The sequence below is a fragment of the Colletotrichum phormii genome, assembly GCF_030913505.1.
Source record: "Colletotrichum phormii strain CBS 102054 chromosome Unknown BDP81scaffold_3, whole genome shotgun sequence".
Classification (NCBI taxonomy): Eukaryota; Fungi; Ascomycota; class Sordariomycetes; order Glomerellales; family Glomerellaceae; genus Colletotrichum; species Colletotrichum phormii.
The window spans coordinates 1,231,558-1,257,999 of NW_026851445.1; the positions used below are offsets into that span (position 1 = coordinate 1,231,558).

The 26,442-nt window shown below is 54.6% G+C and overlaps 9 protein-coding genes across 9 annotated transcripts; 5 read left to right on the top strand and 4 right to left on the bottom strand.

Moving 5' to 3' along the window:
* Window positions 1–1,499: 1,499 nt before the first annotated feature.
* Window positions 1,500–3,345, top strand: BDP81DRAFT_468678 (methyltransferase-domain-containing protein; the record flags this gene model as incomplete). The annotated part of the gene is made up of 1 exon (XM_060594494.1): window positions 1,500–3,345. Exon 1 carries the CDS (start codon window positions 1,735–1,737, stop codon window positions 3,343–3,345), a length of 1,611 nt encoding a protein of 536 aa, XP_060449757.1. The 5' UTR covers window positions 1,500–1,734.
* A 3,851-nt stretch (window positions 3,346–7,196) lies between these two features.
* Window positions 7,197–9,002, top strand: BDP81DRAFT_128594 (uncharacterized protein). Its single transcript, XM_060581705.1, has 3 exons — window positions 7,197–7,704; window positions 7,806–8,028; window positions 8,104–9,002. Exons 1-3 carry the CDS (start codon window positions 7,490–7,492, stop codon window positions 8,719–8,721), a joined length of 1,056 nt encoding a protein of 351 aa, XP_060449758.1. The 5' UTR covers window positions 7,197–7,489; the 3' UTR covers window positions 8,722–9,002.
* Window positions 9,003–9,142: 140 nt separating this feature from the next.
* On the top strand, window positions 9,143–10,789 carry BDP81DRAFT_128565 (acetyltransferase). Its single transcript, XM_060581704.1, has 4 exons — window positions 9,143–9,562; window positions 9,794–10,207; window positions 10,275–10,361; window positions 10,418–10,789. Exons 1-4 carry the CDS (start codon window positions 9,284–9,286, stop codon window positions 10,478–10,480), a joined length of 843 nt encoding a protein of 280 aa, XP_060449759.1. The 5' UTR covers window positions 9,143–9,283; the 3' UTR covers window positions 10,481–10,789.
* A 309-nt stretch (window positions 10,790–11,098) lies between these two features.
* Window positions 11,099–11,803, bottom strand: BDP81DRAFT_310712 (orotate phosphoribosyltransferase; the record flags this gene model as incomplete). The annotated part of the gene is made up of 1 exon (XM_060583664.1): window positions 11,099–11,803. One exon carries the CDS (start codon window positions 11,801–11,803, stop codon window positions 11,099–11,101), a length of 705 nt encoding a protein of 234 aa, XP_060449760.1.
* Window positions 11,804–12,391: 588 nt separating this feature from the next.
* On the top strand, window positions 12,392–15,359 carry BDP81DRAFT_504457 (nucleolar GTP-binding protein 1). Its single transcript, XM_060595626.1, has 6 exons — window positions 12,392–12,475; window positions 12,580–12,902; window positions 13,011–13,142; window positions 13,208–13,436; window positions 13,501–14,743; window positions 14,827–15,359. Exons 1-6 carry the CDS (start codon window positions 12,465–12,467, stop codon window positions 14,866–14,868), a joined length of 1,980 nt encoding a protein of 659 aa, XP_060449761.1. The 5' UTR covers window positions 12,392–12,464; the 3' UTR covers window positions 14,869–15,359.
* A 241-nt stretch (window positions 15,360–15,600) lies between these two features.
* On the bottom strand, window positions 15,601–17,494 carry BDP81DRAFT_310133 (GDP dissociation inhibitor; the record flags this gene model as incomplete). The annotated part of the gene is made up of 8 exons (XM_060583612.1): window positions 15,601–15,795; window positions 15,856–16,010; window positions 16,066–16,605; window positions 16,668–17,013; window positions 17,079–17,106; window positions 17,175–17,234; window positions 17,301–17,325; window positions 17,449–17,494. 8 exons carry the CDS (start codon window positions 17,492–17,494, stop codon window positions 15,601–15,603), a joined length of 1,395 nt encoding a protein of 464 aa, XP_060449762.1.
* An 894-nt stretch (window positions 17,495–18,388) lies between these two features.
* BDP81DRAFT_446103 (mitochondrial 39-S ribosomal protein L47 (MRP-L47)-domain-containing protein) lies at window positions 18,389–19,370 on the bottom strand (the record flags this gene model as incomplete). The annotated part of the gene is made up of 2 exons (XM_060592028.1): window positions 18,389–18,787; window positions 18,849–19,370. 2 exons carry the CDS (start codon window positions 19,368–19,370, stop codon window positions 18,389–18,391), a joined length of 921 nt encoding a protein of 306 aa, XP_060449763.1.
* Window positions 19,371–20,432: 1,062 nt separating this feature from the next.
* On the top strand, window positions 20,433–22,422 carry BDP81DRAFT_390445 (uncharacterized protein; the record flags this gene model as incomplete). The annotated part of the gene is made up of 2 exons (XM_060587403.1): window positions 20,433–20,456; window positions 22,228–22,422. The coding sequence occupies 2 exons, from the start codon at window positions 20,433–20,435 to the stop codon at window positions 22,420–22,422; spliced, it is 219 nt and encodes a 72-aa protein (XP_060449764.1).
* Window positions 22,423–23,143: 721 nt separating this feature from the next.
* On the bottom strand, window positions 23,144–26,225 carry BDP81DRAFT_310597 (uncharacterized protein; the record flags this gene model as incomplete). Its single annotated transcript, XM_060583653.1, has 2 exons — window positions 23,144–25,440; window positions 25,502–26,225. The coding sequence occupies 2 exons, from the start codon at window positions 26,223–26,225 to the stop codon at window positions 23,144–23,146; spliced, it is 3,021 nt and encodes a 1,006-aa protein (XP_060449765.1).
* Between the last annotated feature and the right edge of the window lie 217 nt (window positions 26,226–26,442).

Sequence of the window (26,442 nt, forward strand, 5' to 3'; positions counted from 1 at the left end):
CTTGGAAAGAGAGTGATCTGAAAGACGGTTCTCTGCACTCGAACAACTAAGGTCCTTTGACCTGCCACACCGTTTCTCCCCACTTCGTCTCTCTTTCGCACCGAATGTAGCAAAGCGTCCACTGGCAGCCTTCCGTTGAACCGGGCAATACGCCGTACCCATGTTTTCGGGCCAAAGATCGGTGCTTCTGTATTGAATCGACCTATGCCGAGAAACTGGTTAATTATCCGCATGCCAGTCGGGTTCCAAGTGTCGGAGCCTTCCTCCATCGGGCAAAAGAGGTCTGATGGCGGAGGTCCTCCCATTGATATTTTAGCAGGTGGTATTCCTGTACTTACAGGTCTAGTCACTTGACAGACAGACGGATATGGCTGTGGAGAGGAGTGTCCCCCGCGAAATCGTCTTGGAATGGGAGCGCGAGAAGCCTGATGAAAGTTACTGACGTCTGACCTGGGAATCGAGAATTGCAATGTACATCCCGTTTCACCAAGACGACGTATGTATCATGCGACCAATGGCTTACTTCTTGGATCATACTCCGTCCGCGACTCGGAGGTATTGAAACCCGGCGCCAAAATACACCCTACGAACCGGGCAAGTTGTTTTCGTCTTCTGAGTTGCATGCGGCCGGATCCGGGAAGGAGTGAATGCTGTCTGAAGTGATTGGACTATCTTGCAGCGCCTCTCGGTGACGACTCGTAAACCGTTTCTCGTTGACGTCGATGAAGGCTACGTGCAGCAGACAAATCGCCGGTCCGATGTACTTGCTTTTTTTTTTCCCTCTATTGTTCCAATCAGCACTGCTTTCGAGCTTGTTGCAGCCGCAACAGTATGCAGCTTGATTACTAGTCAATGTGGCCCCGGCAGCGTTGCCCAGAACTGCAAGTCAGACGAGGTTCCCAAGTCGTGTTGGCATGGATAGTAATAAACGCGGATTCGTGGCTCCTGGAGACCAGTCTGAACTCTCGAGTCCGCAAATCAGGCCATCACTCACACGGCCAGCTGCGAAGTGTAGAAACATTTCCAGGGGTTTCTGGTGTGTTGGGCTTAGGTCGAGGTCATCAACGGCCTAGCTCGCCAATAGCGTGTTCCGCATTCGACTGGCTGTAGTTCCTTCGGGTCGACATGAACAAGACGGAGTGCCGGGCTGCGCAAAATGCCGCGTTTGCGGGTCTTTCTCATAGACAGGAATAAGGTCTAGGAATACCAGCCGGCGCCGTTGGATCGACTTTGATGATTGTTCCGCTGTGGTGACGACCGTTGAAACTATACTTCCACACTGGCAGTCAGAGCAAGGATGTCGACCGACAACGGGACTAGAATGTTAAGCAAAAGCGAAGAAATTGCGGAGAACTGCTCTGTTGTACTAAATGATACGAATAAATCTTCTTGGAAATTTGGATGAAGTATACAGGTTATTAGTAGATGGGAAGGAAAGTCGAAGACGGGATGCAACTGTGGGAAAGGAAGCAGAGGAAACAGAGATGGGCGCACGGTCCACCCATCTAACTCGGCTCATCCTGGCGTCGATCAAGGCGCAGCAGGGGTGCGATAAGCGACCTCTGGGGAAAGAAAAAAAAATTCCAACGTCGATAAGCCATGAAAGTGAGCCATGAGATGCGCATGAGCTTCAAGCAACAAACTCGTTCACCACCACATCCTTCTGTTCTCCTAGGCGCGACAAGACCGCCACATAATTCGGTCATCTAGAACATCTATCTTGGTAATCCAAACATGTTCGCCGTCCCAGGATGGTCCGTCGCGGCCGAGGGTCTCAAAACCGAGACCCAGGTGAAGAAGGCCAGCAACCCCGCCAAGGAGAGCAAGAAGCGCAAGAGAGCCAACAAGCAGGAGAAGAAGGAGAAGAAGGCCCCTAGCTCGGGCGCAAACTCCGTCCTGGTGAACCCTCGCGTGTTTGGAGAAAAGAGGGAGGAAGCTCCTCCTGCGACCGCTGAGGCTGATCACGGTGGTGACGATGCGGATGAGGCTGAGGCCGAGACGCCCAAGCCGAGCAAGAAGCAGAAGAAGGAGAAGAAGGAAAGGAAGAGCGATGGAGGAGAGAAGGTGCAAGAGACGCCCAGATCCGACAAGAAGGAAAAGAAGCAGCGAAAGGAAAAGTCCACCAACGAAGAAGAACCAGCCACACCAGCAGCAGCAGAGACGCCGTCAAAGACACCAAAGGCCGCCTCGACAGACAACAAGCAAGCCAAGGAAGAGAAGAAGAAGAACAGGGACGCCGCGGCCGCCATCGCCGCCTCCGTGCCCCCCGTCCCGCCCGCCGCCGCCAAGCTCACCCCTCTCCAGCGCTCCATGCGCCAGAAGCTCGTCTCGGCCCGCTTCCGCCACCTCAACGAGACGCTCTACACCCGCCCCTCGGCCCAGGCCTACCAGCTCTTCGAGGACTCGCCCGAGATGTTCTCCGAGTACCACGAAGGCTTCCGCCGCCAGGTCGAGGTCTGGCCCGCGAACCCCGTCGACGGCTACATCCGCGACATCAAGCTCCGCGCCAAAGGCCGCTTCCCCAACGCCGGCGGCCGGGGAGGAGGACGCACCGGCGGCGCACCACCGGCCGCCAACGGCCCTCAACCTCTGCCCCGCACCGACGGGACGTGCTACATCGCCGACCTGGGCTGCGGCGACGCCCGCCTCGCCTCGACCCTCGAGCCCGAATCCAAAAAGCTCAAGCTCCAAATCATGAGCTACGACCTCCACTCCCCCGCGAAACACGTCACAAAGGCCGACATCGCCAGCCTCCCCCTCGAAAACGATTCGGTCGACGTCGCCATCTTCTGCCTCGCCCTCATGGGCACGAACTGGCTCGACTTCATCGAGGAGGCCTACCGCATCCTCCACTGGAAAGGCGAGCTCTGGATCGCCGAGATCAAGTCCCGCTTCGGCCCCGTGTCCCGCAAGAACGCCGTCGTCTCGCACAGCGTCGGCAACCGCAAAAAGGCCGCTGCAGCTGCTGCCGCAGGCAAGAAGACAATGGAACCCGAGGAAACGGAGGAGGTCCGCACGGCTCTCGCCGTCGAGGTCGACGGCCACGAGGACAAGCGCGGCGAGACGGACGTCTCCGCTTTTGTCGAGGCGCTGAGGAAGCGCGGCTTCGTCTTGGCGGGCCAGGGCGAGGGCAACAAGGGCGCCGTGGACCTCTCCAACAAGATGTTTGTCAAGATGCACTTCATCAAGGGCGCCGTGCCTACAAAGGGCAAGGGTCTTGCCGCGGCCAAGGCGGCCGGCTACGTGGAGAAGAAGGAGAAGCAAAAGAGGTTCGTGTGGGAGACGGAGGAAGACAGGGTCGATGAGACGGGTATCCTGAAGCCCTGCGTGTACAAGATCCGGTAGTAAACTGGCCGGTTGTATATTGTTCTTGCAAGGTTTTGGTACATAAAAGTTGTCTTTACTTGGGGCTAATATCACATTTATCGAAAAAGGCATATATTTCGTAATTGCGACTAGACGTATTGGAATTCAGCTGAGTGTACTGTGACTACCCTGTAGAGGACTACAGCGAATGCTGTCAAGTGTAATGGTCCACACGAGCACGGGCAAGTTTCAAAGGCTCAGGTGGCATAACCTGAAATTCAAAGTACCGAGTGTGTCTATCAAAACGCTTTAAACGCATATCATGTCGAGCTGAGCATGCATGATACGACGACTCCAAGTCATCCCTCCTCCCCATCCCTAGATGTCCCATAACCGTGCGGTCCGACCATGCAGGCCCATTGCAACCAAAGAATTTCCGATACGCCCCTAATCCAGTCTATGCCCCGAATAAGAGACCAGCAGCGAACTCGACATTGCCACCTGTGGCTTGCAAAGCATTGATCGCGGCTTCACGTGGGAAACCCAGAGCCATCAGCTGGTTGATGTGCTCTTCCGGGAAAGTTGGCGTCGCAGGCTGCTGCTGGGGTGCTGGACGACCCTGTGGAAGGGTTTGCTGCGTCGGCACGGCAGCAGCAGCGCCTTCGGGACCACTGACAACACCAGAGCGCTGACCGATGGTCGTCCCAGCTGGGCCAGGCAGTCTGGGTTCTTCCTCCAGAGCCTCCTCACTCTCCTTGGGAATCTCCGCTTCACCCAAGAACGACACTTCCTCGCCCTGAATGATTAGCTTGTCCTTGGCTAAATCAATGCTGGCTTGGTAGCGCTTAAGCATGTCGAGGCCAAGGAGAAGCTCGACCTGTTTGCCCTCCATGACGGTGAAACTGCAAGGCAGGAACATGGTGCCGACCTTGATCTGGGCAGAGTGTACGCGTCCGATGATGTTAGCTGTGCCCACACCACGAGCCACGCCCGCAAACCGTTTGTCGACGAGCCTCATGATGCCGCAGGCTTCGGCACATGAAGGGGACATGATGGTTGCCTGTGCTCCAGAATCGACCAACGCCTTTACTCTATGGCCGTTCACCTCGACGTCAACATATAGCATGTGTACTCGTCCGAATACTATGTAGTGTTAGCCTTTAGGCCCGCACTCGTTACGCGTTGGGTTGTCTGCCATACCTTCAGGGTTGTGCTCCATGGCATTTTGGAGGTTTTCCATAACTCTCTCTTGACGGATCATCTCTTCAATTTTCTGCTGAGCTTCGACATCGAAAGGATCCTCGTTCAGGCGTGCAATCTGCCTCTGGCGCTCTTCGCGGTCTCGCTGCTCACGGTCGTAGCTCTGGTTGAAAAGTTGGGCGAATCTCTGGGGATCATCGAGCACGGCGGCAAGCTGGGGCTGCTGGCGGGTGGCTTCTGCACGTAGGTTTGGGTCGCCCAGGATCTGGAGGCGAATGAGCTCTGGATCCTGTCCTCCTGGTCGCCGGCGCTGCTGCTGCGGTGCCCTTCTGCCCTGATCCGGCAAACCAGTGGTTCCTTGCATGTCCCTCACGTGTAGCGCCAACATCTCGCCGTCGGCAATCTGCAGCTGTTCCATCGTCTGAGTATCATCTTGGATCAAGCGACCGTTGTGGTAGAGGTGTTGGGAAGTGGGTGCGATGTTGGTCTCGGCTTGAATAGCTTCGCGGAGTGTGGACATGGGCATGTCAGGAAAGATCTCGAGGGTTAAGAGATCCTGGTCCTCGACCTCGGGGTTCGTTATGCTAAGTGTGATGCGCCTGTTGGAGGGGAGAGCAGTCAGCGGAGAACGTGTCAAGTCCCGACAAAGCAGCAAGGCTTACATGATGGAATCTTGTTCCTGGTGCACAGGCAGGAGCTGTTGGCCGCTGGTTTGATCGGGTGATGAAGGAAATGGACTGGCGGCGAGAAGAATGAAAGAGGCCGGTTCTGATCCAGGGAAAGCGTCGGGTTTCACTGTTGCGAAAGCGAAGTTGAAGTTACCCTCAGCACGGAGCTGCGGAGGAGGGGTGTTGGAGGGGCCGAAATTCAGGCAACACAACAGTGACGTCTCATCCGGAAAGTAAACAGCTGCTAGATGGACGATTGGATGAAGTAGAGCTCCGCGAAAAGTTTCGAGGTGACTGCGCAGCCTTGTAGCGGTGGTGAACGATTGGACAGGTGGTATCTGATGTGTTGAGAGACACTTGGTCTCAGAGGTCGGATCTCAAGGTAAGGTGGAAGGGAGCCGGGGGAGGTAGGGGAAGGTAAAGGCAAGGTAGAGCTCGGCTACTTGAGGTACCTTTCTGAGTGTTTCGTAAGGAAGGTGGGTGCAGTGACGAGACTCCTGGGCTACGTTTCCCCGTTTGCAGTGGCTCAAGATGGAGTCGACGGGGAGTCAGGATGGGGAATGTATCCGTCCCATTTACTGCGTACTAAGGTAAGGTAGAATGGGGCGGCTGGAATACAAACACTGTGAAGCAAACCTGTGAGTTCCCAAGGAATACCTTACCTATCCGCACCGGTACCTAAGAGACGGGAGGGAAAGCACTGGCCACGGAAGGAGATGGCGGACAGAAGCTCATGGAAGGCTTCGGGAACTTCTCCGCTTACACCTTACCGTACAGATACCCGACTGTGTGTTTCCTGTCAGCCAGACGCATGCTTTGTTTTGTTTTCTTCACTCTGGGCATATTTGTGCGTCAATCTCTGCCTCTCAAGGCATCTATGTACTCACTTGGCCGCAGCAAGGAGGTCATTGATTACTTGAGCTTCCCAGTTCCAAGGTTGCTGAGGTCACAGCAGCACGGGCAGGTTCCCCCACGGCATATCAGCCCCACGAGCTAATCGTTGACTAAGCCATCAAGTGTCTCCAAAGTATCTCTGAGAGCAAACCAGGTGGGAGATGGCGCAATTAAGTACTTGGCCTATACCTGCGGCAGCTGCGCGAGCCAAGCAAGCGACCTCAACAACCCTTGCAATCGACTCGTGTACTTCCTTCTGGACCAGGTACAAGAAGACGTGAGAATCCCCGAGAATCCCCTCTTTATTTCTATTTTTCTGCACTTGGATCTTTTTCCTTTCTTGTGCCGAACTGACATGTCACAGATCCTCAGATTGTGCCGCCAATCGATGTCTAGCAGCGACATCTCCTGCCACCTCCGCCCGTGGGTTTCTGTGCGATGATGACAAGCCTACGAGCACTTCAAATTGCCGCTGCTCGAGGCAGAGAAACACCTGCTCCCTCGCTTAGAATATTCGTCCATTTTTTCTTCCCTGGAGCCATGACGAAGAACGTCTATCACGTCCTACCTTAATGTTCGACGATGGATGCGGCCTGAAACGAAAATACTGCATCAAGTTTCTTCTTCTTCATCACCCCATGCTGAAGAGGTCCCAGCATCGACCTGCCTACGATCTCGCTGCTCACGCTCCACTCGAAGAGCAGTCTCGCAGGTCTGGATCGAGTCAATGACAATGCATAGCTTGTTTAGACGGCGACTGCAAGGACCGGGGATTTTGTCCTGGACGGAATGTTTATGATCTGACGGCACGGAATCATGATTCCAAGCTGCCATGGCTCCCGCTGATATCTCGCATGCGACCTTTCAAAGGCAAGCAGAGATCGGCGTGCCAACCTCGCTTCGCTGGAGGGTCGGAACTGCACAGCTCGGATGCCGGCCTTGAAGTCGGTCGGATCCGGCTTCCGGTGGTGGCCGCATTCCGGGTTCTCGACGTTGTTTAGTTGCAATGCTCCGCGTCCTCGTACTTGGTGCAGTATGCGCTCTCAGCCTCTGCAACCCACACCAATTCATTAGGAAGGTCCATGACCACAGCCCAGGCGGGTTGACTCATAACTTACAACTCAGAAAGCCTTCGGACTTCGCCCATCTGACATGGTGGAAAGCCCCCAAAAGTGCCTCAGGGCCCTTCCTAGACCTCATTGAGCCTGCTGCATATGCTGCATATGCTGCATTGCGGCGGGGCAATGCAACTCTGGATCGCCGACCCGGAAAGATTCTCGAAGTCGATGCTGCAGTTATGTCCATTTCGGTGAAGGCCTGCAGCTGTCAACATGCCACGGCGAAAAGTTTTTCGTCTGCTTGCTTCGGCCTCGGGGTTGCAGCTGTCTTATTAGCCAAGATCCAGACGAAAGCCAAGGTCCATGCAGATCGACAGGCTCAGGGTCTTCTTGCCTACACAGTATGGTGTTGCTGCGGATATTCCAGTATTCAAAGATATACCATCGCCTTCTAGGATGACGTACAGGTTCCATACGACTCAACGGCGGGCTGGTGTGCCGTACAAGTGTCAAGCACACCGCAGCAGCCGCAGTCAGGGGAAGGGAGCAACAAGCATGCCGGCCAAGACCCAACTAAGGTAAGTCGCTCGCCCATCCACACGAATCCAAAAGTCTGATTCTACATTGCACCGCACTCCTCTTTTCAAAATTTGTCGTTGCAGTCGCTGACAGTGCCTAGATCTTGTTCGGTTTCTGTCGGCTGCATTGGCCAAAAGCAGCCTCAACCTGACGGGACGGACCAACAATTAGCGGTCTGGAAGCAAACAGCGCGTTGCTCAGTCCGCCAAAGACCAGATATCACAACGCTAAAATCCCAGGAAAATCATAATCATTCACTCTTCAGACGAGATGCAACCCTGAGGTTATGTACTCACGAACTCTGTGCTTGTACCCTGACAGGCGTAGGTAAGACTGATCTCACCGGCAGCATCGGAGCATGGAGTGATGTTGAAGTTGGCTTACTGTGGGGAAACAAGTACAAGTCAGGTCACTTTCTCTCTCTCAGGTCTTCCCTTGATCCCAACCGACTTTGCCCTATGTGCAAGCCTTTTCAAGCACCTTTTTCGGTTTTACCCTGTCCTTGGGCGATGACCTGGGTCGAAAGAAAGCAACAGTACCCATTGTTACCCGCCATGCCCTGCAAAGAAGACCTTTTCCGCAATCCCATCTCAAAAAGCTGGGATGCCACAACTCGGGGAAGTTTTCTGGGAAGAGTGGGAAATAAGATGGAGCCGGGCAACAATTCCAGAGTCGCCTGGAAATACCCATGGGCTGAACAGGCCACAACTGTGCCACTGCGGGTAGGTCAGTCACGCGACAAACACCTCATAACCACAACCACACCTCACACAGAGTGTCCAATGATGGAGGGGTGTTGCTCTGCCATGGCCCATGGCAAGTCACTGAACTCCAATTCCCTCCAGTTTCCTCTTTGGCTGCTGCAATACCAATCCCATTTTCTACCAACTCCACACCTTTCTGTTTGGTCTGCAGCCAGGTTACTCCTCTTTTTGCAATCCCGTTATCGCCTTCACAGCTCAGGTTCACTTGACTTGTCCCAACGCTTTGTCCCCTCTCCGCTGTGGACCACCTAATCTGACCTTAGCCTTTCTGAGACGTCTTCCCTCCTCCGTTGTCCGACACCCACTGCCCCGAGCTAAGGTGCTCACTCAGCCTTGCTTATCGGCACACACCGGCCGGGCATTACTTGACTCACAGCCCCGTCAGGCCCCGCTCTGCAACGACAGCGCCGAGTCCAACGGCCGGCAGCATCCCGATGCCCCTCCGGAGCTACGTGTGCACTCGCCTAACCAGCCCCGTGAACCATCACTGCAAGGAACCAACAGCACCCGCCTCTTCTGGTTGATACCCTGAAGCGTGCTCTTGCCTTGTTTGAAACATTGAGTCCCTCTATCTACCAGCTGACGGGGGTAATTTGACCCAACAAGCCGCCCTCTAGTTGATTCCATCGCCTCGCTTCTTCTCTCTGTGTAACCAACAACTCCTCCCACTTCCAACTTCCCTCTCCTCCAACTTTGCCCAGCTCTTTGCAAAATCCCATACGTCGTCCTGATCCTCCTCATTCTCATACCCCTCTTCCACTACCGCATTCTCTCCCTTACGCATCATACACGTCTCCCCCGATCCTTCGTCATCATGCCTGACGAGAAAGACCCCCCGGTCGCCAAGCCTGAGGAGGCGTCCGACTGCGCCATCGACAGTTCTGATGAGGCCGACGACGAGTACATCGAGGCTCAAATGTCCCAGTCAGAGCTGAAGAAGAAGCAACAGACGCAGCGTCGGACGATCCAGCATATCGTTCCTTTCAAATGGAGCCCTTTGGTGTTGCCTCTGACCGAGTCGAACCTCGAGTCTTGCGTCGCCCTCGAGGACGCTGCGTTCACTGACCCGAGTCATCGCGCTACCCGCGTCAAGGTGAGCCGATTTTTCCTATCTTTCTCACTCCTCGCTTTGGTCTCTTTGCCCCGTCCTCTCTCGTGCCCTCGAGTCTCGGTTCGCTGAGCATGAAACTACGGACGACTCAACTCATCCTGGTATGAGAGTTATGCGAGCTTCAAGCCTTGGCGGGCAGACAAGTCGCGTGACATCTCACGGGCAGGTCACCACGTATCAAGGTTCACTCGAAGCTTACACACCCCATCTTAGTTCATGTACCGCCTCGCGACCTGCTCAGATATCTCCACAGGTCTCTTCTGCAGCGTCGTCCCGGCCGAGGCCGAGGCATTCCCCCTCTCGACCATGACCGTCGCCAGCCCCGTCGAGACAGGTCGCGCCAACGGAGCCAAGCTGGTCCTACTCGGCCACGCCGTCGCGACCCTTGGGGATGGCCCCGTCGTCAGCGACGACGACATGGCCTACCCGGACAACTGGCGCGATCAAAAGTCCGCCAAGAGCACGGATGTCGGCCACAAGATCATGGGCCGCACCCTGTGTCTGCATTCCTTCGCCATCGACCCCAAGGTCCAGGGCTTGGGTCTCGGCAAGCTTCTCATGAAGTCGTACCTGCAGCAGATCAACAACTCTGGTGTTGCGGATCGCGTTGCGCTGATCTGCAAGGACGTAAGCTCCTCTAGCGCACCGAGTGACCCTGACTCTTGGATCTTGCAAAATACTGACGAATCGGCAGTGGTTGGTTAGCTACTACCAGCGCTTCGGCTTCAAGCGCGTCGGTCCCAGCAAAGCGTCATTCGCTGGCGGCGGCTGGAACGACATGGTAAATCACCATGCTGTTTGTCATTCCTTGTGGCGGATTGACTAACATCCTTTCAGGTCATTGAACTCTCAGGCCCGCCCAAGAAGGGTCCCGATGCCCTCAAGGCGCGCGCCGAGTAGTGCCGTCGCCGTCACCGTCGCTGAGGCCATTCTAGGACTTTTCTTCATCTTTTTCGCAGTCTTATCCGATGAGTCTCGGCCATCCGAGCTCTAGACGAGACAAAAACCTCTGTTTGTTTTGAGATGAGCAAATCAGAAGGAATGGGGAGTGGTATACTGAGTGGGTTGTCAACTGGGACAACCTCACATTTGCATGATGGCTTTGCTTTTTTCTTCCTTTTTCTTTTGTTACCCAAGTCAACGTTGTCGAGTTACCACGAGATTTTCAAATCTCGAAAAAGGGTGGTAACATCATGAAGACGACAGGGCCGGAGACTACCTTACGATGAGGACATGACATAGAATGCCTTGCCACCCGGAAGGGAAAGAGCAAGGCAAAATTAAGATACGATCTTTCACGGTGTCCCCTGTTCAGCCTTTATTCTATACGTGAGGTTTTGCAGGTGCTGCAAAGTCACTTCCCAAATCACTTTTATCATCCTATGCGCCTTGACCCGAGGGGTCCTATAAAGTTCCCTTCATTCCATCCCTACGAGCGCCGGCCGTTGAACACGATGTTCATGATATCACGCCTGCCCCAAAAGCAGACTACCATTGCCTCTTTCCGGCTCTCAACATTTAGTCGGTGGCCTTGTACTTGGCACGGTACTCCTCAGTGCGCTTGATATCATCAGCAGACGCAAAGCTCTTGGCGCCCTCAATAATGTCGTCGAGCGTCAGGATGGCAAAGATGGGAATGCCATACTCCTTCTTAATCTCGCCCATGGCGCTGGGGCCAGGCTTGCTGTCGTCGCCGTCCGCAGCAGGGAGCTTCTCCATGCGGTCGAGCGCGACGACGATGCCCACAACCTCGCCGCCCTCCTTGCGGATCTTGGCAATCGCCTCACGCTTGGCGGTGCCGGCGGTGATGACGTCGTCGACGATGAGCACCTTCTTGCCCTTGAGCGGCGCGCCGACAATGTTGCCGCCCTCGCCGTGGTCCTTTGCCTCCTTGCGGTCGAACGAGTAGCACGTCGTGACATAGTTTTCGGGGTCCAGCTCGGCGAGCTTGTCCGTCGTCGAGGTCGCGAGCGGGATGCCCTTGTAGGCCGGGCCGAAGACGATGTCAAAGGTCAGGCCGGAAGACTTGCGGGCCTCGATGACGGTGTGGGCGTAGGCGACGGAGATGGCGCGGAGGAGGTCGGCGCGGTAAAAGTCGCCGGCGTTGAAGAAGTAGGGGGAGATGCGCTTCGACTTGAGCTCAAAGGAGCCGAACTTGAGGACGCCGCCGGCGATGGCGGCCTTGAGGAAGTCCTGCTTGTACGGGGCGAGTTGGGAGGACATCTTGGCGGGATTTTGGTTACGGGGGGAATTGGTTGGAGGAGGGTTTATCAAGGGGAATATGTTGGTCTTCCAGGAGTTTTGCTTGTCGGAGGCTGGAGGATGAAAGATCTCAAAATTGGAGGGAACTTGCTCCGCGGTTCGGATACCCCTCCATTCAAGTCTGCCCCGCGGAGAGGCCCCACCAAGCAAAATTTATTGCGATAAAGTTGTGATAAGAGGAGGAATCCGCACCGCCGGACCCTGCATGGCTTCAACCAGCCGAGACGGACTCTCTGATGGTTTGATCTACTGGGGCAATTTAGACCGCAATTATATCAAGAAGTTGACGAACTTCTGGAAATCAATCATTATAGCTTTAAGAGTGCGATCAAGATACACACTCAAGTGGGCAAGGTACCTATGGTAAGGTAGTTGTGACCATCAGCGTTGATTCTTGAGTGCACGACCAAAACCTCTGAGCGGCCACTAATGGCATGGGGTCCCCCGCCCCACCTATCCGTGCCGATAAGATAAGCGAACGAGAGAGAAAAAAATTCGAGTGCAGAACACCGCCCCCCGTCCCAAACACCTTCGCGCAGTTCACCGACGGTGCATCTTGACCGATCGCAACATCTGAGGACTGCTTCAAGTTTTTTCCCACGCAGACCCCCAGCCGCCCAAAATGAAGACTCAGTGAGTTGTAACCTTGCCACATGCGATCACTTTCAAAGAGGAGCGACATTGCAGAAAAAAAAAACATTACCAGTCTTTTGCTAACCATTGCTTTGCGCGGGCAGGTGGAAGGATCTCCCCCCGGTCCCCAACTCGCAAGAGTTCCTCGACATTGTCCTCTCGAGGACGCAGCGCCGGCTGCCGACCCAGATCCGTTCGGGTTTCAAGATTTCTAGAATCAGAGGCTTCTACACCCGCAAGGTCAAGTTCACCCAGGAGACCATCAGCGAGAAGCTCGGCCTGATCATCGAGTCGTTCCCTCGCCTCAACGACATCCACCCCTTCCACAAGGACCTGATCAACACCCTCTACGATGCCGACCACTTCAAGATCGCCCTCGGTCAGCTCTCGACCGCGAAGCACCTCATCGAGACCATCTCCAGAGATTGTGCGTAGATCCAGCTCTTTCAAAAGGCATTCCACCCGTGTGAGGGGAAGGCGATTTTCGATTTTGGGAGGGGAAATGCAAGTGGCTAACCTGGTGCAATTTGTATAGACGTCCGTCTCCTGAAGTATGGCCAGTCGCTGTTCCAGTGCAAGCAGCTGAAGCGCGCCGCGCTTGGTCGCATGGCGACGCTTATCAAGCGCCTCAAAGACCCTCTGGTTTACCTCGACCAGGTTAGACAGCGTAAGTGGCAATCCGACGACATTGGAGCGCACACAAGAGGTTTTACTGACTGCGAGAACAAACAGATCTTGGCCGTCTCCCCTCGATCGATCCCAACACCAGAACCCTTCTCATCACGGGTTTCCCCAACGTCGGAAAGTCTTCTTTCCTCAAGTCCGTCTCCAGAGCCGACGTCGATGTCCAGCCGTATGCCTTCACAACGAAGTCGCTCTTCTGCGGTCACTTTGACTACAAGTACCTTCGTTTCCAGTGCATCGATACCCCTGGTATTCTCGACCACCCTCTCGAGGAGATGTAAGTAAAATCTCGACATTCATAACTCAGGAGAGGGAACCCCAGAAACTGACAGTCCTCACAGGAACACCATTGAGATGCAGTCCGTCACCGCCATCGCCCATCTGCGATCCGCCATTCTTTACTTCATGGATCTCAGCGAGCAGTGCGGCTACTCCATCCAGGCCCAGATCAACCTCTTCCAGAGCATCAAGCCCCTGTTCCAGAACAAGATCGTCTTCATCGTCGTCAACAAGATCGACGTGGTCAAGCCCGAGGACCTCGACGCCGCGACCCAGGCCCAGCTCCAGGGCCTCCTCAAGTCGGGCGAGGTCGAGATGCTCCTGCTCTCCTGCAACACCCAGGAGGGCGTCCAGAACGTCAAGAACACCGTCTGCGAGCGCCTCATTGCCGAGCGCGTCTCCCAGAAGCTCAACGCCGGCACCAACGCCAGCGGCAACATTGGCGGCCGCCTCGCCGACGTCATGGCGCGTATCCACGTGGCCCAGCCCGGCACCAGCCAGCCCCTCCAGACCTTCATCCCCGAGGGCATCAAGAACATGAAGAAGTACGACAAGGAGGACCCGGAGCGCCGGAGGCTCGCAAAGGACGTCGAGGTCGAAAACGGCGGCGCCGGCGTCTACAGCGTCGACATGCGCCAGGACTGGCTCCTCGCCAACCCCGAGTGGAAGCACGACAAGATCCCCGAGGTCTTTGACGGCAAGAACGTCTACGACTTTGTCGACCCGGACATCGAAGCCAAGCTCCAGGCCCTCGAGGAGGAGGAGGAGCGCCTCGAGAAGGAGGGCTACTACGAGTCGGACGAGGACCTCGACGACGAGGAGGAGGCCGACATCCTCTCCAAGGCCGAGATCATCCGCGAGAAGCAGGCCCTCATCCGCAACGAGGCCAAGATGAAGAAGCGCCTCAAGAACCAGGCCATCATCCCCCGCAAGTCCCAAAAGGTGCCCCTGTCCCAGATGGACGACGCCCTCGACCAGCTCGGCGTCGACACCACCGACATTGTCAACCGCGCCCGCGCCCAGTCCCGCCCCCGCGGCCGCTCCTCCGGCCTCTCCCGCGCCGGCACCGAGGACGTCGACATGATGGACACGGACGCCACCCCGCGCGAGCGCCTGCGCTCCCACAGCCGCGCCCGCAGCCAGAGCCGCGCCCCCATCGTCAACAGGCGCGAGGACGGTGTCCAGGACGACGAGGCCCGCGACAAGGCCGACCGCCTCGCCAAGCTCTCCCAGAAGAAGCGCAACCGCATGGCGAGACAGGGTGAGGGTGATCGTCACACCACCGTATCGCTGCAAAGGCATTTGGTAAGTCTTACTCACGCACAAACTGGAATACTATATCCAAAGTTGAAAAGCAAAACGCTAACCAAATTTCTTCTCTACTACAGGTTGCCGGCAAGCGTGGCCTCGGCAAGAACCAAAGACGTTGAGAAACCCACCACCACTGCCACCGCCAGCAGCGGGAAGGCGGGGGAAAAAGACGGTAATGGATGTTTACGGAAAGAGAATAAAAGTAAATATGCTTCATTATTTTTCGAAAAGGGGGCATGGAGGGCGTTTTGCGGTCTTTTTTGTTTCGTTTGCTGCTGCTACTGCCTTGTTTTTGTTTTCTTCATTCCTTCAATTCTCTTGCGGACACAAAATCACATCACATCACATCCGAAGAGGTCGTCGGTATGAGGCTCCTATGTGTTGGGAAGCTACGAAGGAGATGGGAGAAAAGGAGACGGGGAAATTTCTGTGATGTCTTTTTTTGAGAAACGTATATCAAAAAAAGCGTCGTAGCATTACCAGCTTTACGTGTGTCTAGATGTTTGTTGGCTTTTCCAAAGCTACAAATCAAGGACCATTGAATATCCTGAATGAGAAACCTAAAATAAACCACTAGAAGACTTGAAGTGATTCCGTTTGTGAGCATTGTACTGCAAGTATCATAAAACATTGCACCAATTTTGTAGTCAGACAGAACCACAAGAAATGCAGTAAAATGGCTTGAATAACTTTGAAGAGCACCACCCTCAGATGTTTACGTCCAAGATAATATATATCTACCCCGGATTGTCGTCTGTTATAATGTGCGAGGACTTAATGCCTCTCAGACTTGCCCCCTACTCCCCTCACCCGCTTTAAAGCAAAAGTTCCATTAAGGCATCCCCTTACGCTTACTGCTCATCCGCAACTTGCAGGCCCTCTCTCAGACCCTCAACCTTGAGCTCCTCGCCAGTGGCGCGGCGGTAGATATCCTTGACGTCGTCGGTCGTGCTCTCGAAGTGACTGCTGGCGTCGTAGCTCTTGGAGACGAAGACGTTGTCGCCGGTACCGTCGTCCGTGGGCTCGTAGATGGGGATCGGGGCGCCCTGAAAAGAATTATTAGTATCCTGCTCTTTACACGGCGCGGGCTCGGGCTTCTCTCTTACCATGAACTGCTCCTCAATCTTGCCGAGGCGCTCCAGACCGGGCTGAAGCTCGACGTGATGGTTAGCGTTCGACTCGGCAATGGTTGAGACGATGGCAATCCAGTAGCCCTTGGGGCAAACGTTGTGTGCCGATGAGACGCAAGCGATGTAGATATCTAGCTCAAGTCAGTTACACATTCAGAGCTCACTATTCCAAGTACCTGAACCTACCGTTCTTGCGGCCAATCTGGGATTGGGGAATGATGAGCTGGGAAGAGTCGGCGTCGTTGGTGCCGGCCAGGGGGTGCTTCAGGATGCAGATGGCGCGCAGAACCTGTCCGACAACCTTGACCTTTCCGGGGAAGTAGCTGGGGTCACCAAGGATCATCTTGGCCTTGGTCTCGAACTTCATCTCCTCAACGCCAGTCATAGTGGCCTTGATACCGACAGCCTTGCCGCCCTCGTACTGCACCTCGTCGACGTTCGTGTTGAGCATGTAGGTACCGCCGTAGATGGCCGACAGGCGGGCGAAGCCCTGGGGAAGCTCGCCGAGACCGTAGAGAGGGTAGATGTAAGGAGACTTGCCGTAGCGGGACACAGAGGTTCCATACAGGCGGATGCGCTCAATGGCCTCCGGGGCGCCACCGGGCTTGGTGAGGTACTCGTCGGTGGTGAAGAGAGCCATGGCGTGGCCGATGAAGTCACGGGTACCGGTCTCGAGGCCAAACTTGTCGTAAACCTCCTTCATGGTGACCTTGTTGATGTCGAGGCCTGGCGCATAGTTGTCAGTCTAGTCCCACGATCCTTCGATGCCTCGTAACGCCGAAACTCACCCTTGTGTGTGCCGGGGTCCTTGCGGTCAAAGGTGCCGATCCACTCGATGAAGCTCTTCATGCGGCGCTTCTCGAAGATGCCCATCAAGGGCGAACGCAGAGCCTCGCCGGCATCGGAGGGAACCTTGGCAACAGTAGCCTTGGAGCTCTGGCCCTGCTGAACGTAGCTGCCCGCGACCTGCTTGAACTCGAGGTATCGTGTCACGTCGGTCGAGACGAGAATGTTTGTCAACTCGCCCGCGGACATGAGGAACTTGGGCACAAGATCGATGTTCCAGTCATTCAGACGGCCATACTTCGTCCAGGGCTCCTCGCCCTTTGCGTAGTTGCCATACTTCTTGTAGAGCTGCGAGCAGATCGGGTTAGAACCCATGTCGACGGGAGGGTGGGGGAGAGTCGTGGATGTCATACCGTCTCGAGGTTAACTGAAGCTGCCTCACTGGTGAAGTTTAGCTGGGTTCTTTCTAGGCGAAAGGCCAGATCGTGGCCTCAAGGAGCGAGACTTACCCGCCATAGTGGTCGTTGCGGTCAATGTGGAGGACCTTCTTGCCCTTCACACTGAGAACACTGCGCGGAGAGACAATGATTAGCAGAGCACACACGGGCGGGCGATGGCGACGAGAGCTTGCTTACCCAGAGAGAACACACTCAGTCAGGCCTGGAAAGAGAAGACGGAGAGTCGACCAGTCAGCCAGGAAGCTCTTTCGAGCAGTCGGGAACCCCACAGGCCGACGAGCGACGATGCGGGGCAAATAAAGGAGGATGGCGTAACGTCACTTACCAGTGCCCAGCACGATGACATCGTATTCCTTTGCAATCTCATCCATGGTTGCGGCTGAGGGGTGTATGCGTGCGTGACGGTTGTTGTTAAATTAGAGTCAGTCGGTGGTTTCGCAGCAGAGGGAGAAGGGGAGAGAAAAGTATGAGGTGTTGGATGTCTGGAGAAGTAGTTGCGGTGATGTGTAGGGGAGACATGGGGAGCAACATGCAGCAAAGGAGGATCAAGTGGGGGGGCAAGAGCCACCTAGAAACAGTTGGGTTTTGGAGGGACATGGAGGGGTTCAGCACATCAAGCGTGTCACTGGGGGCCAGTGGCCAGTGGCCAGTGCCTACGCAGTATACTCGCCGGGGGCCCGTCCTGGCTCCAGTGTACCTCCAAATGGCCCATGCAAGGTCCGCTCTCCGCCCGCTCATTCTTACTGCAAACTATGCTGGCCACTTGCTCACCGCTAGCAGACTTGGACATGGACCGACCGAGGCCGCAAAGTTGCAAGTACCTTAGCTCAAATGGTACTTCGACCTTGCGCTGCTCTGCGTGTACTTGGCGCACTCGGCGGTGTGAGTGGGCTTGTCCCTGCTACAAGGACCCAGCTCCCGCCCTTCCCCGTCCCAGTTCTGTAACATTATGCGAATACAAGTCTCATCTCTTATTCAGTTTCTCTCTTATGCAAGACTTTCTGTAGATCTTATTCAATCCTTATTCAAATTGACCACGGCAAACGTTGCCGTCAAATCAAGCTCTGCGTCCCATTCGACAGTTGCAGGTTACCAGAGGTGTCAAGAGTGAGAATGATATCTTTGGAACGGCTTCCTTAATACGCTTGGCACAAAATATTCGTATCGTACAAGATTCTATACATGTCTGGATACAATGGTACATGACTCTCCCGTCTACGACCCTCGCGCTGAACGGGGAGACAATAAACAGCTACATGAGCTTCTCAAATCTTCGGCTTGGGCATCGCCGGCGCGGGCTTGCTTTCAACGGGCTTGCTGGGGTTGACCTTCTTCGCTGGGTGCGGTGGCTTGACCTTCACCTCAACCTCAGCCTCAGCCTCTGGCGTGACAGGCGCAGCTTCCTTCTTCTCTGCCTCAGGCTCAGCAGGCGTCTCGACAACTTGTGCCTCGATAACTGGTGACTCGACAGCCGCGGCCTCGACCTCCTGGGGGAGGTACTTGTTGGACTCTTCCGTGTTCTCGTATCCTGCCAACGGCGTGTATGCCTCACCTTCGCCAGAGAGATTGATCTCGGGGTCGTTCTCTGCCAACCTGCGCGCATCCTCCCAGAGGTAAAAGCGTTCGGTCAAGACGTGCTTGATCGCCTTCATCGTCGTGACAACCTAAAACAAGTGCCAGTCAGCAGCCATCTTCTAGAAGTCATGTGAGAGGCAAAATACGAACCGTCTCGTCCCTGTTGTTGGCCTCGAATCCTCCGAACCCGACTTTGCGTCTCTCACGTTCGAGGCTCGTCGTCGCAATGCGGTTCCTCTCCTTCAGACAGACATACCACAGCGAGTGGAGGTCTTCCCAGTTCTTCTTTCTCAGCTCATCCACCGTCCAAGCACGGCCGTGAGACTGGTCCTCTTTGGGCGTGTTCAAGAGCTTGTTCTTGCCGTAGAAAAAGTCCCAGAGCCCGTGGTTCGGGTCCGTGAGAACCTCACGCTTGTGGCTCGTCGGCTTGGGTACCGTCTCCCATGATACGGACAGCGGCTCACGAGGACCAGATCTCTTCATGGTACTGACACCTCGCAGGCGGTTGTTGTCGCGAGTCTTGCGCACCGAGTGCGCAGCCGAAGTCGAGAAGCATGCCGCTGCGGTTCGGGGTTGTGCGGCCGTCGTCGGCGTCGTGGGCAGCCATTGCCGAGTCTCCTGGAGGCGCAATACGCGACCTATCGATGGCCGCATCGCATTGGGGTTCGCCATCTCTGGCAATTGGTTTCAACGTGGGTGCTGGTAAGGATCACGAATCCCTTTCCTAGAGCTCGTACTATTTCGCCAGTTTAGAAATTTGGCAAAGCCTCTAGCCAATCACACGCTGGATTGTTGCGGCTGCGGGTGAACGAGCTACCGTGTGGGTCTGTGCGGCTGTCAAGCGTCCTCACAGACTTGTGGCTTGATCAGCTCGGGTGTGGCTTAATTGACAACTTCCTCTCCTTAACATCCCACGATCTCGCTGAACCCAAACTTCACCCAAAGCCTTTGCATCCTTACTCCTCTCTCTTTCGCCGGTTACAGATTCTGAAGGACTCCTAATTTGTAACGAGGAGATAGGTAACAGAGACCAGCGTTTTCCTTCTACCTACCTGAGTGTTCTTCCTCCATGTTGATCTCAACCCCAGCAACCACCTACCCCTGGATTGCTACGAGGGACTTATCGAGGAATGTACAAACGCAAAGGCGAAACACTTATTCAGTGTCAGAAATAATTGCAGAGTCCCAGAACCAAGTGTAGAGAGTAAATGAGCAGATAGCTCACGTGGCGAAACCAGGAGGTCGGCGATGGGCGATCAGCGGGCATCAAATTCCTCCAAGGCTTTTAGGAGCGTAACATAATCAATTTGCGACTTAGAAACTCACCGGTTGCTCATCAGACTTCCCCCAGAAGTTCCTCCCGTCGAAATCTCTCTTAATCGATGATCAAGGCCGTTAGAGTCAGTGACTACATCTTGTTACAAGTTGACATTTACGTCCCAGAGCGCCAGTCGATACTCAATATTCTTTATGTTCTACTCAGAAGGAATAGGATGAATATCAGACTGACAAAAGCACATATAGGCCCCGCCAAACCCATTCCTGTCACCAACAATAGCAGGCGCCTTCCTAGGTCGGTTAGTGAATCATCCTCGCCCCGATGGCCATAGGGGGCCCGTCCTTGTGTCAAAATAAAACAGGAATATGCAGACGAATACGCAACATCCACCACACCCCAGTACCCTCATATTCAGTCCCAGGGCCTCATTCGTCGACCAAGCCCAATCGATCCTCATGGTCGAGCGGTATAACGCCCTGGTCCGTTAGTACAGAACTTGGTGATGAAATCCTACGAAGTCTTCTCAGATGGAGGAATTCGTAGGGTGCCCAGTTCGATTCACGGACTGGGCACCTGAGCTTTTGATCTTTTTAACTTTTTGAATAAACTGGCTAGGTAATGGAATGGCCAAAAGTCGACAAACAATTACCCCCCTCCCCCAGCCTACTTTCGACTGGCTACGAGATCGAGTTCGCATCCGATCCCAGAATGAGCATCATAATAACCGCCAAGATATGTAGCCATACCGGTGGTGAACTCTTTGTTGCCCTCTCTGGTCATTCGGATGCCTCTGACTTACATGTTTTATTGCTACCTCACGACGGTTAGGCTCACAGCTGGAACATTAATTTCCCACATAAGCAGATACATGAACGTGTTTGATATATATGGAGGTGCAGAGAGAAGAAACTGGACATCTCGTCCCCCAAATCTTCAAGAAATTGCGCTGCAGCTTGTCCATTACCCAGAGGGTAGGGAGCGCGCACACTTGCCGTCTGGAGGCTCTCCCTGTGGCCATGGTGTTGTGCTCCCACTCACCTCACCACCGACAACCACAACCAGCTCCCATATATAGTTGCAGATAGTCATATATCTCAGCAATCGTCCTCATGTTCTCAATCTCGATAGTATGTATAGCTGAAGCCCTCGAGACGGGATTCTGTTCGCATTCTTGCCATCGACGCAAAGGTCTGAAATACCCAATCTTCCTTATTTTTTGAACCGCAAACGACGCCATTAACAGAATCCCCAGAGAGTAAATTGCGCAAGGTAGTAATTGGATGCTTCGAACAAAATGTTCCCACACCCCTTGAGCGCTTTATGTCCATCTCCGCGGCCACTAACTTACTGCGCTTACTTACCTTTGCACAAGGCTTTCCTCTCGTGACTTTCATATACGCCTTCCTCGAATTCAAAGAACAAATCATGTTTCTAAGAGCTCTGGGGTGAAATATTTACCTGTACTTCGAACAAGTGACGCACGCTTGCACGCTGAGATCACTCGCCCGTCTCAAGACCGGGCCTCCGGCGGACGTCATCCGCACTCCAGGACGGAAGCCTTGTGATACCATCACGCCGAAACCAATACGTTAAATTCGAAAGGGGAACGCAATGTAGAAAGGAACTTAAAAGTCTAGAAGACGGCTTTACACGCGAGCTCTGAAGGTTCAGGATCGTGGACAGAGGCTTGACGTGCCGTATGTCCCCACTATTTCCATCGCCCAAAGTTTCATCAGCCAATGACAATCAAGCTTTTCCAACATCAGAAATCCCGTCCCGTCAACTCATCCACGCAAAAAAAACTGCTATCCATCGCTACCGCCGCGTCCAACGTCCAGCCCTTGACTCGAACTGGATAGATCTCGCTCGTCTTGTCTCAATTCGCATCAAGCTTCCCTTAGTCCATCTTTGGATAATTCTTTTCAAAGACTGGGTTGGAAGCATCACACCTCTCTATCAGGACACCCCCTTAAACTACACACGCCAACAGCCCGCATTCTCTCAAAACCACCACCTCTCTTCTCTCTCTCTCCATCTCACAACACCCCTCCCCGGCCTCGCCATAGACCAGATGTTCAAGTAAGCTTAACCACACCCTGCCCCATCACCTCCCCCTCTGTCCCCTCTCTTCCCGTTCCTGCCCAACGGCCCCCAAACTCAGAAACCTGACCCCCCCCCCCCCCCCCCCCATTTCCCTTCCCATCCCCATCCCTATGACGCCAAGGAACCAAACAAACATAATACTTACAGCCCCCATCCCCCAACAGGGCATACAAGAACCTCACCCCAAAGACCCGCCTGGGCTTCGGCGTCGCGGTCCTAGCCTGGGGCGGCGCAGGTCTCTACTACTCCGACCGGGCCGAGGAGAAGTACCAGCCGACGCCCGAGGAAAAGGCCGTCGTCGACAAGTACGTGCCCAAGGTCACCGTCGTCGACAGGTCCTGAGTGAGCAGGCATCGTTCCCGGCGGAGGAGGACAGCCCGATTAGTTTTTGGCATCGAGGACCACAGACGGATGTTTGTAGAGCTGATGATGAGCATCGTGCGACCATTATCGACGTGGTTGCAAACAGGTTCACTGGATGTAAAGTAACGGACAAGGTGTTTAAGTTTGTACAGTCGAGTCGATTTCTGCAGTTTCTAATGTCTAAGTTCATGCTACTAGTTCAAAAGAACAATGGAAAAAACTGTGCTGGCAGTGGTGCCTCTGCATCTCGGTTGTTTTTCTTCGTTGTCGCGATAAAACAGAAAAAGAAAAAAAGCACGAGTACCACCCATTTTGAGGCATCTAACATTAGACCAGACCAGCCTAGCCACGCAAACCGCCGAAACAAGTCATTATGAGCGAAAAGCCATGAATAATCGTGACAACCTCGTCGGGCCACCGCTGGTGCCACCCGAGAGCCTCCCAAGTTCTATCTGATCGCAGTCTAATGCAGTGCCAACTCCACCTCCCCGTCTATCGCATGAAACCACCCGCCACAAGATGCATATCAGAAGTAACCACCGTCAATCAATCCGGCTTTGATGCAAGAGGGAATCGAGATGCTTTTCCGCAACAAAGCATATGAGTTGATGAGAACGGATCCGTGAGGAAACAAAACAGAAAAGATGAAAATGAGTAATAAAAAAAACGCCAACCAAATGCAGGTTTTTTTTTTGTAAAGTCAAAGCATGCCGCCGCCCGTTGTGCCGATGTTCGTTTGCACAGAAGGTATGCCTGGATCCTCCACCACCGCCGGAAGAGGTTTGAAAAGTCGTGCCATGTCGAGTGTCAGATTTGACACTCCAAAATCCTTGTCGATCTCTCCAACCGATCCCATATCCTCACCCCTAGACGCCCCGTCCGACATTACCCACGCCTTCACCGACTTCAGCAGTTGCATCACCTGCATGAAACGCGCATCCGATTCCATTTGCAGCTCTGATGTCCGAGTATGCTTCAATAGGTACTTTGCAAGCCAGTAGAAATGGATGCCGTCCCTAGAGAAACCATACCTACGGACGTTCCTCGCCGACCCAGGAGGGAATTGGTTCACCATGTCGGTATCCCAGTTGGTCTTGAACTTTTGCAGAGCCACGCGGAATGAATCGTGCACCTGTACCGGAATGCCCTGCAAAGCTGGGTCAACAGGTGTTGCTCTGCCGCTGGTGATGCCATTGTCTGATCCACCATTCACCATCCAATCGCTCATTGGTGGAGTCGCGTAACCCTTCATAACGGCACTACCGTCCAGTTGAGCTCGTCGGATCAAGGACAGAATGGCGTGTATCATGATGAATTTTCCGTACAGATTCGTCCTGCCTGGCTGAATCTGGTAGGATCCGTGAAGCAAAGCTTGGAGAGCATAGTCCATTTCCGGTTGCTTGCTGCGCCGTGTGCCGTTGGGGTTCTTTTGCTGTGCCAACTCGTCTCCGTGTAAGCCCAGAGCATCTTCGCAATCCTTCTTCGTCCGTGCGTCCCACGCTGCATCATCAGATGGCAGCGGGATGTGCATCTCGAAGCTGTCGAGTTGAGACTGGGCGTTGAAATAAAGTTCCATGGCGGAGTTGCAGAGGAAGATGATGTGCATCAGGCGTATCCGCTTTTCCTGTTCAACCCACACACCCCAATCGAATGTGGAGACGTCGTAGTTCTGAGGGGTAAAGTTGCTCTGGTGCAGCGGACTGAAGAGGGGCATGCTGGTGGAGACCTCCAAGAGACGAAGACGACGAGTCTGCTCCGCCATGGCTGGGAAAATCTCACGAGCGCTCTCACGATGCTGTGGCGTACTATTCCAGATCAGCAGAATTTGGAGCAGCATCACAGCCTGGAGTTGCTCAAGGTCCCGGTGACCGTTACTTGAGGCACCAGCGTCAGCGTTACCATTCTGCTGTTGGCCCACCGAGTTGGCCAAGAACGGCACGTCGCGAACCAGTGCGGACCTGAGGAAATTCATCATGTCGCGCAAGTGATCTGGGGAAAGACGGTCAGAGTAGCAAGCGCCCATGCAGCACATGCCAGCCAACAAGCCTGTATAGGCTTCCATGATACGGAACGTGGGTGTATGGAGAATGGGGAAATGGACATGGAAATGAGTGTACTTTTCCAAGAAATCGCGTATGTTTTCGGCGGAGAAGTATAGGTTGAAGCCGGCGCTTTCGTCGGTAATCGGGGAACCTGGAGGGTAAAAGAAGTTGAGGATCTGGTTGGAGAGATGGGTAAAGGGATCTTGGATCGATGGCGGCACGTCCCAAGTCGAGAAAAATAGAGAATCGGGGTGGTTTGGGTGGTCAGGCGGACCTTCTGTACTTTCGACGCCGGTATTAGGCTCTGGTTTGGTTGCGATCTGCGTCTGTCCAAGATTAGGGGGGAATTGAGTATGATTTGCGTAGGTTTGTTGCGCACCAGCCTGGAACATTTGAGACCAATCAAGGCCCGATTGTTGGTTCGAGTTCGACCCGCCATACATGGACATTCCATTTTGACCCGGGGGCATATTGTAGTTTTGCATCTGTTGATTCATATTGGGCGTCATGGAGCTAGGGACATTGCCGTTGTATGCCTGCTCGAAGTTGCCACCTCGGCCAGAAGCATCCATGACAGAACCTGTCAAATCCCGTCTGTCTTGGTTACTGCCATTATCAAGCCTAGTCAGGCTGCTGGCGCGCGACAACTGATTCTGGTCGTTTGCCAGGTTGTTCATCCCGTCCGACACAGGCATCATACCAAAAGGCTGAACCATGCCATCCGCAGGCATGTTACCCAGACCATTGAGGTGGTTCAGACCGCCATCCTGACCAAGAGCTGCCTTCTGCTGCTGCGCAGCGTTCTTCTTGACATGAGCCTGAGGGTGAGACAAGTGACTAGCACCAGTCGGGTTACCTCGGCGAATGGAGCACTTCTGGAAGTGACGCTTGAGAATGTCACTTCGCGAGAAAGTATCGCGACACAGCACACACATGTAGGGGCGGTCGCCCGTGTCTATGAATCATCCGTGTCAGCTAGGGGGATAAGTTGCGTGGGTTAGTGGGTTATGACTTACGGCGCAGGAGATGGCGCTTCAAGTGCTTCGCGTGCAAGTAGGTCTTGGTGCAGTGAGGGCAAGGGAACTTGCCATCGGCATCCTTGACCGGAATGACGGTGCTCTTGGTGTTGCCAGCGCCAGCGGGAGTGGCGGCAGGGCGGCCAGGAGCGCTGGGGAGAATGCCACGGCGACCCTGAGAGCCGACGACATGTGTAGGCTGATCGGCGTCACCCATGCCACCGGGCATGACACCGCCAGGGCCGTAGGGAGAGTTCATACCGGGCTGGGGCATGACACCACCGGCGGGCATGGGACGCAGGATGGGAGGGACGCGTCCAGACGCGGGAGCAGGCGCGATGGGCTGCGGGTGAGAAGAAGCCATCGTGGTCTGGGGCAGCATGGACTGAGTGCCGTAGGCCTGGGGCGGGGGAGGATACTGGCCCATCTGCTGGTAAGGACCGCGGGGCTGCTGTTGCTGCTGCTGCTGCTGTTGAGGCTGGTACGGCGGCATGTTGTTCTGGGAGCCCGGAGTGTTGGGAGTCGCAGGAGTGCGAGGAGTGTGAGGGTTGCTGCCGTACATTTGGTTCATGGCGGCGGAGGTCTGCGGCTGCAAAGGCGGCAGAGTCTGGTGAGGCAGCGGGGAGTTGGTGTGCTGAAGTTGATGAGGCGTGATGGCGGGGGGCGACGGGTAGGAGGCCGACGTCGTGTTTATACCATTGGTAGGGTACTGGGAAGCGTCCATGCTATCCGCGGCAGGTCTGTTGGCCTTTTGTCGAAACAAAGGCGCACAGAGCAGCTTGCTTGTTGCGAGATCAAGACGCGTTCTCACGTCTGTACGTACGGGACTCGTCGAGGGTCTCGTGTAAAAAGTTTTGTGGGACAAGGACAGTCAAGTCGCCGACCCGGTTGAAGATGATGCTGCAGGGTGAAAAGAAGTAAACTCGAGTGTAGTGATGCAC

Excerpts from the sequence above, each read along its gene's own strand:
- BDP81DRAFT_128565 (XM_060581704.1), top strand. The coding sequence starts at position 9,284 with ATGCCTGACGAGAAAGACCCCCCGGTCGCCAAGCCTGAGGAGGCGTCC. Across the intron at positions 10,208-10,274 it reads TTGCGCTGATCTGCAAGGAC|TGGTTGGTTAGCTACTACCA; the intron begins GTAAGCTCCTCT and ends ACGAATCGGCAG. Across the intron at positions 10,362-10,417 it reads GCGGCGGCTGGAACGACATG|GTCATTGAACTCTCAGGCCC; the intron begins GTAAATCACCAT and ends ACATCCTTTCAG.
- BDP81DRAFT_504457 (XM_060595626.1), top strand. Across the intron at positions 13,437-13,500 it reads GACCACCCTCTCGAGGAGAT|GAACACCATTGAGATGCAGT; the intron begins GTAAGTAAAATC and ends CAGTCCTCACAG. Across the intron at positions 14,744-14,826 it reads TATCGCTGCAAAGGCATTTG|GTTGCCGGCAAGCGTGGCCT; the intron begins GTAAGTCTTACT and ends TCTCTACTACAG.
- BDP81DRAFT_128594 (XM_060581705.1), top strand. The coding sequence starts at position 7,490 with ATGCAGATCGACAGGCTCAGGGTCTTCTTGCCTACACAGTATGGTGTT. Across the intron at positions 7,705-7,805 it reads CCGGCCAAGACCCAACTAAG|ATCTTGTTCGGTTTCTGTCG; the intron begins GTAAGTCGCTCG and ends GACAGTGCCTAG. Across the intron at positions 8,029-8,103 it reads GTGCTTGTACCCTGACAGGC|TACAAGTCAGGTCACTTTCT; the intron begins GTAGGTAAGACT and ends TGGGGAAACAAG.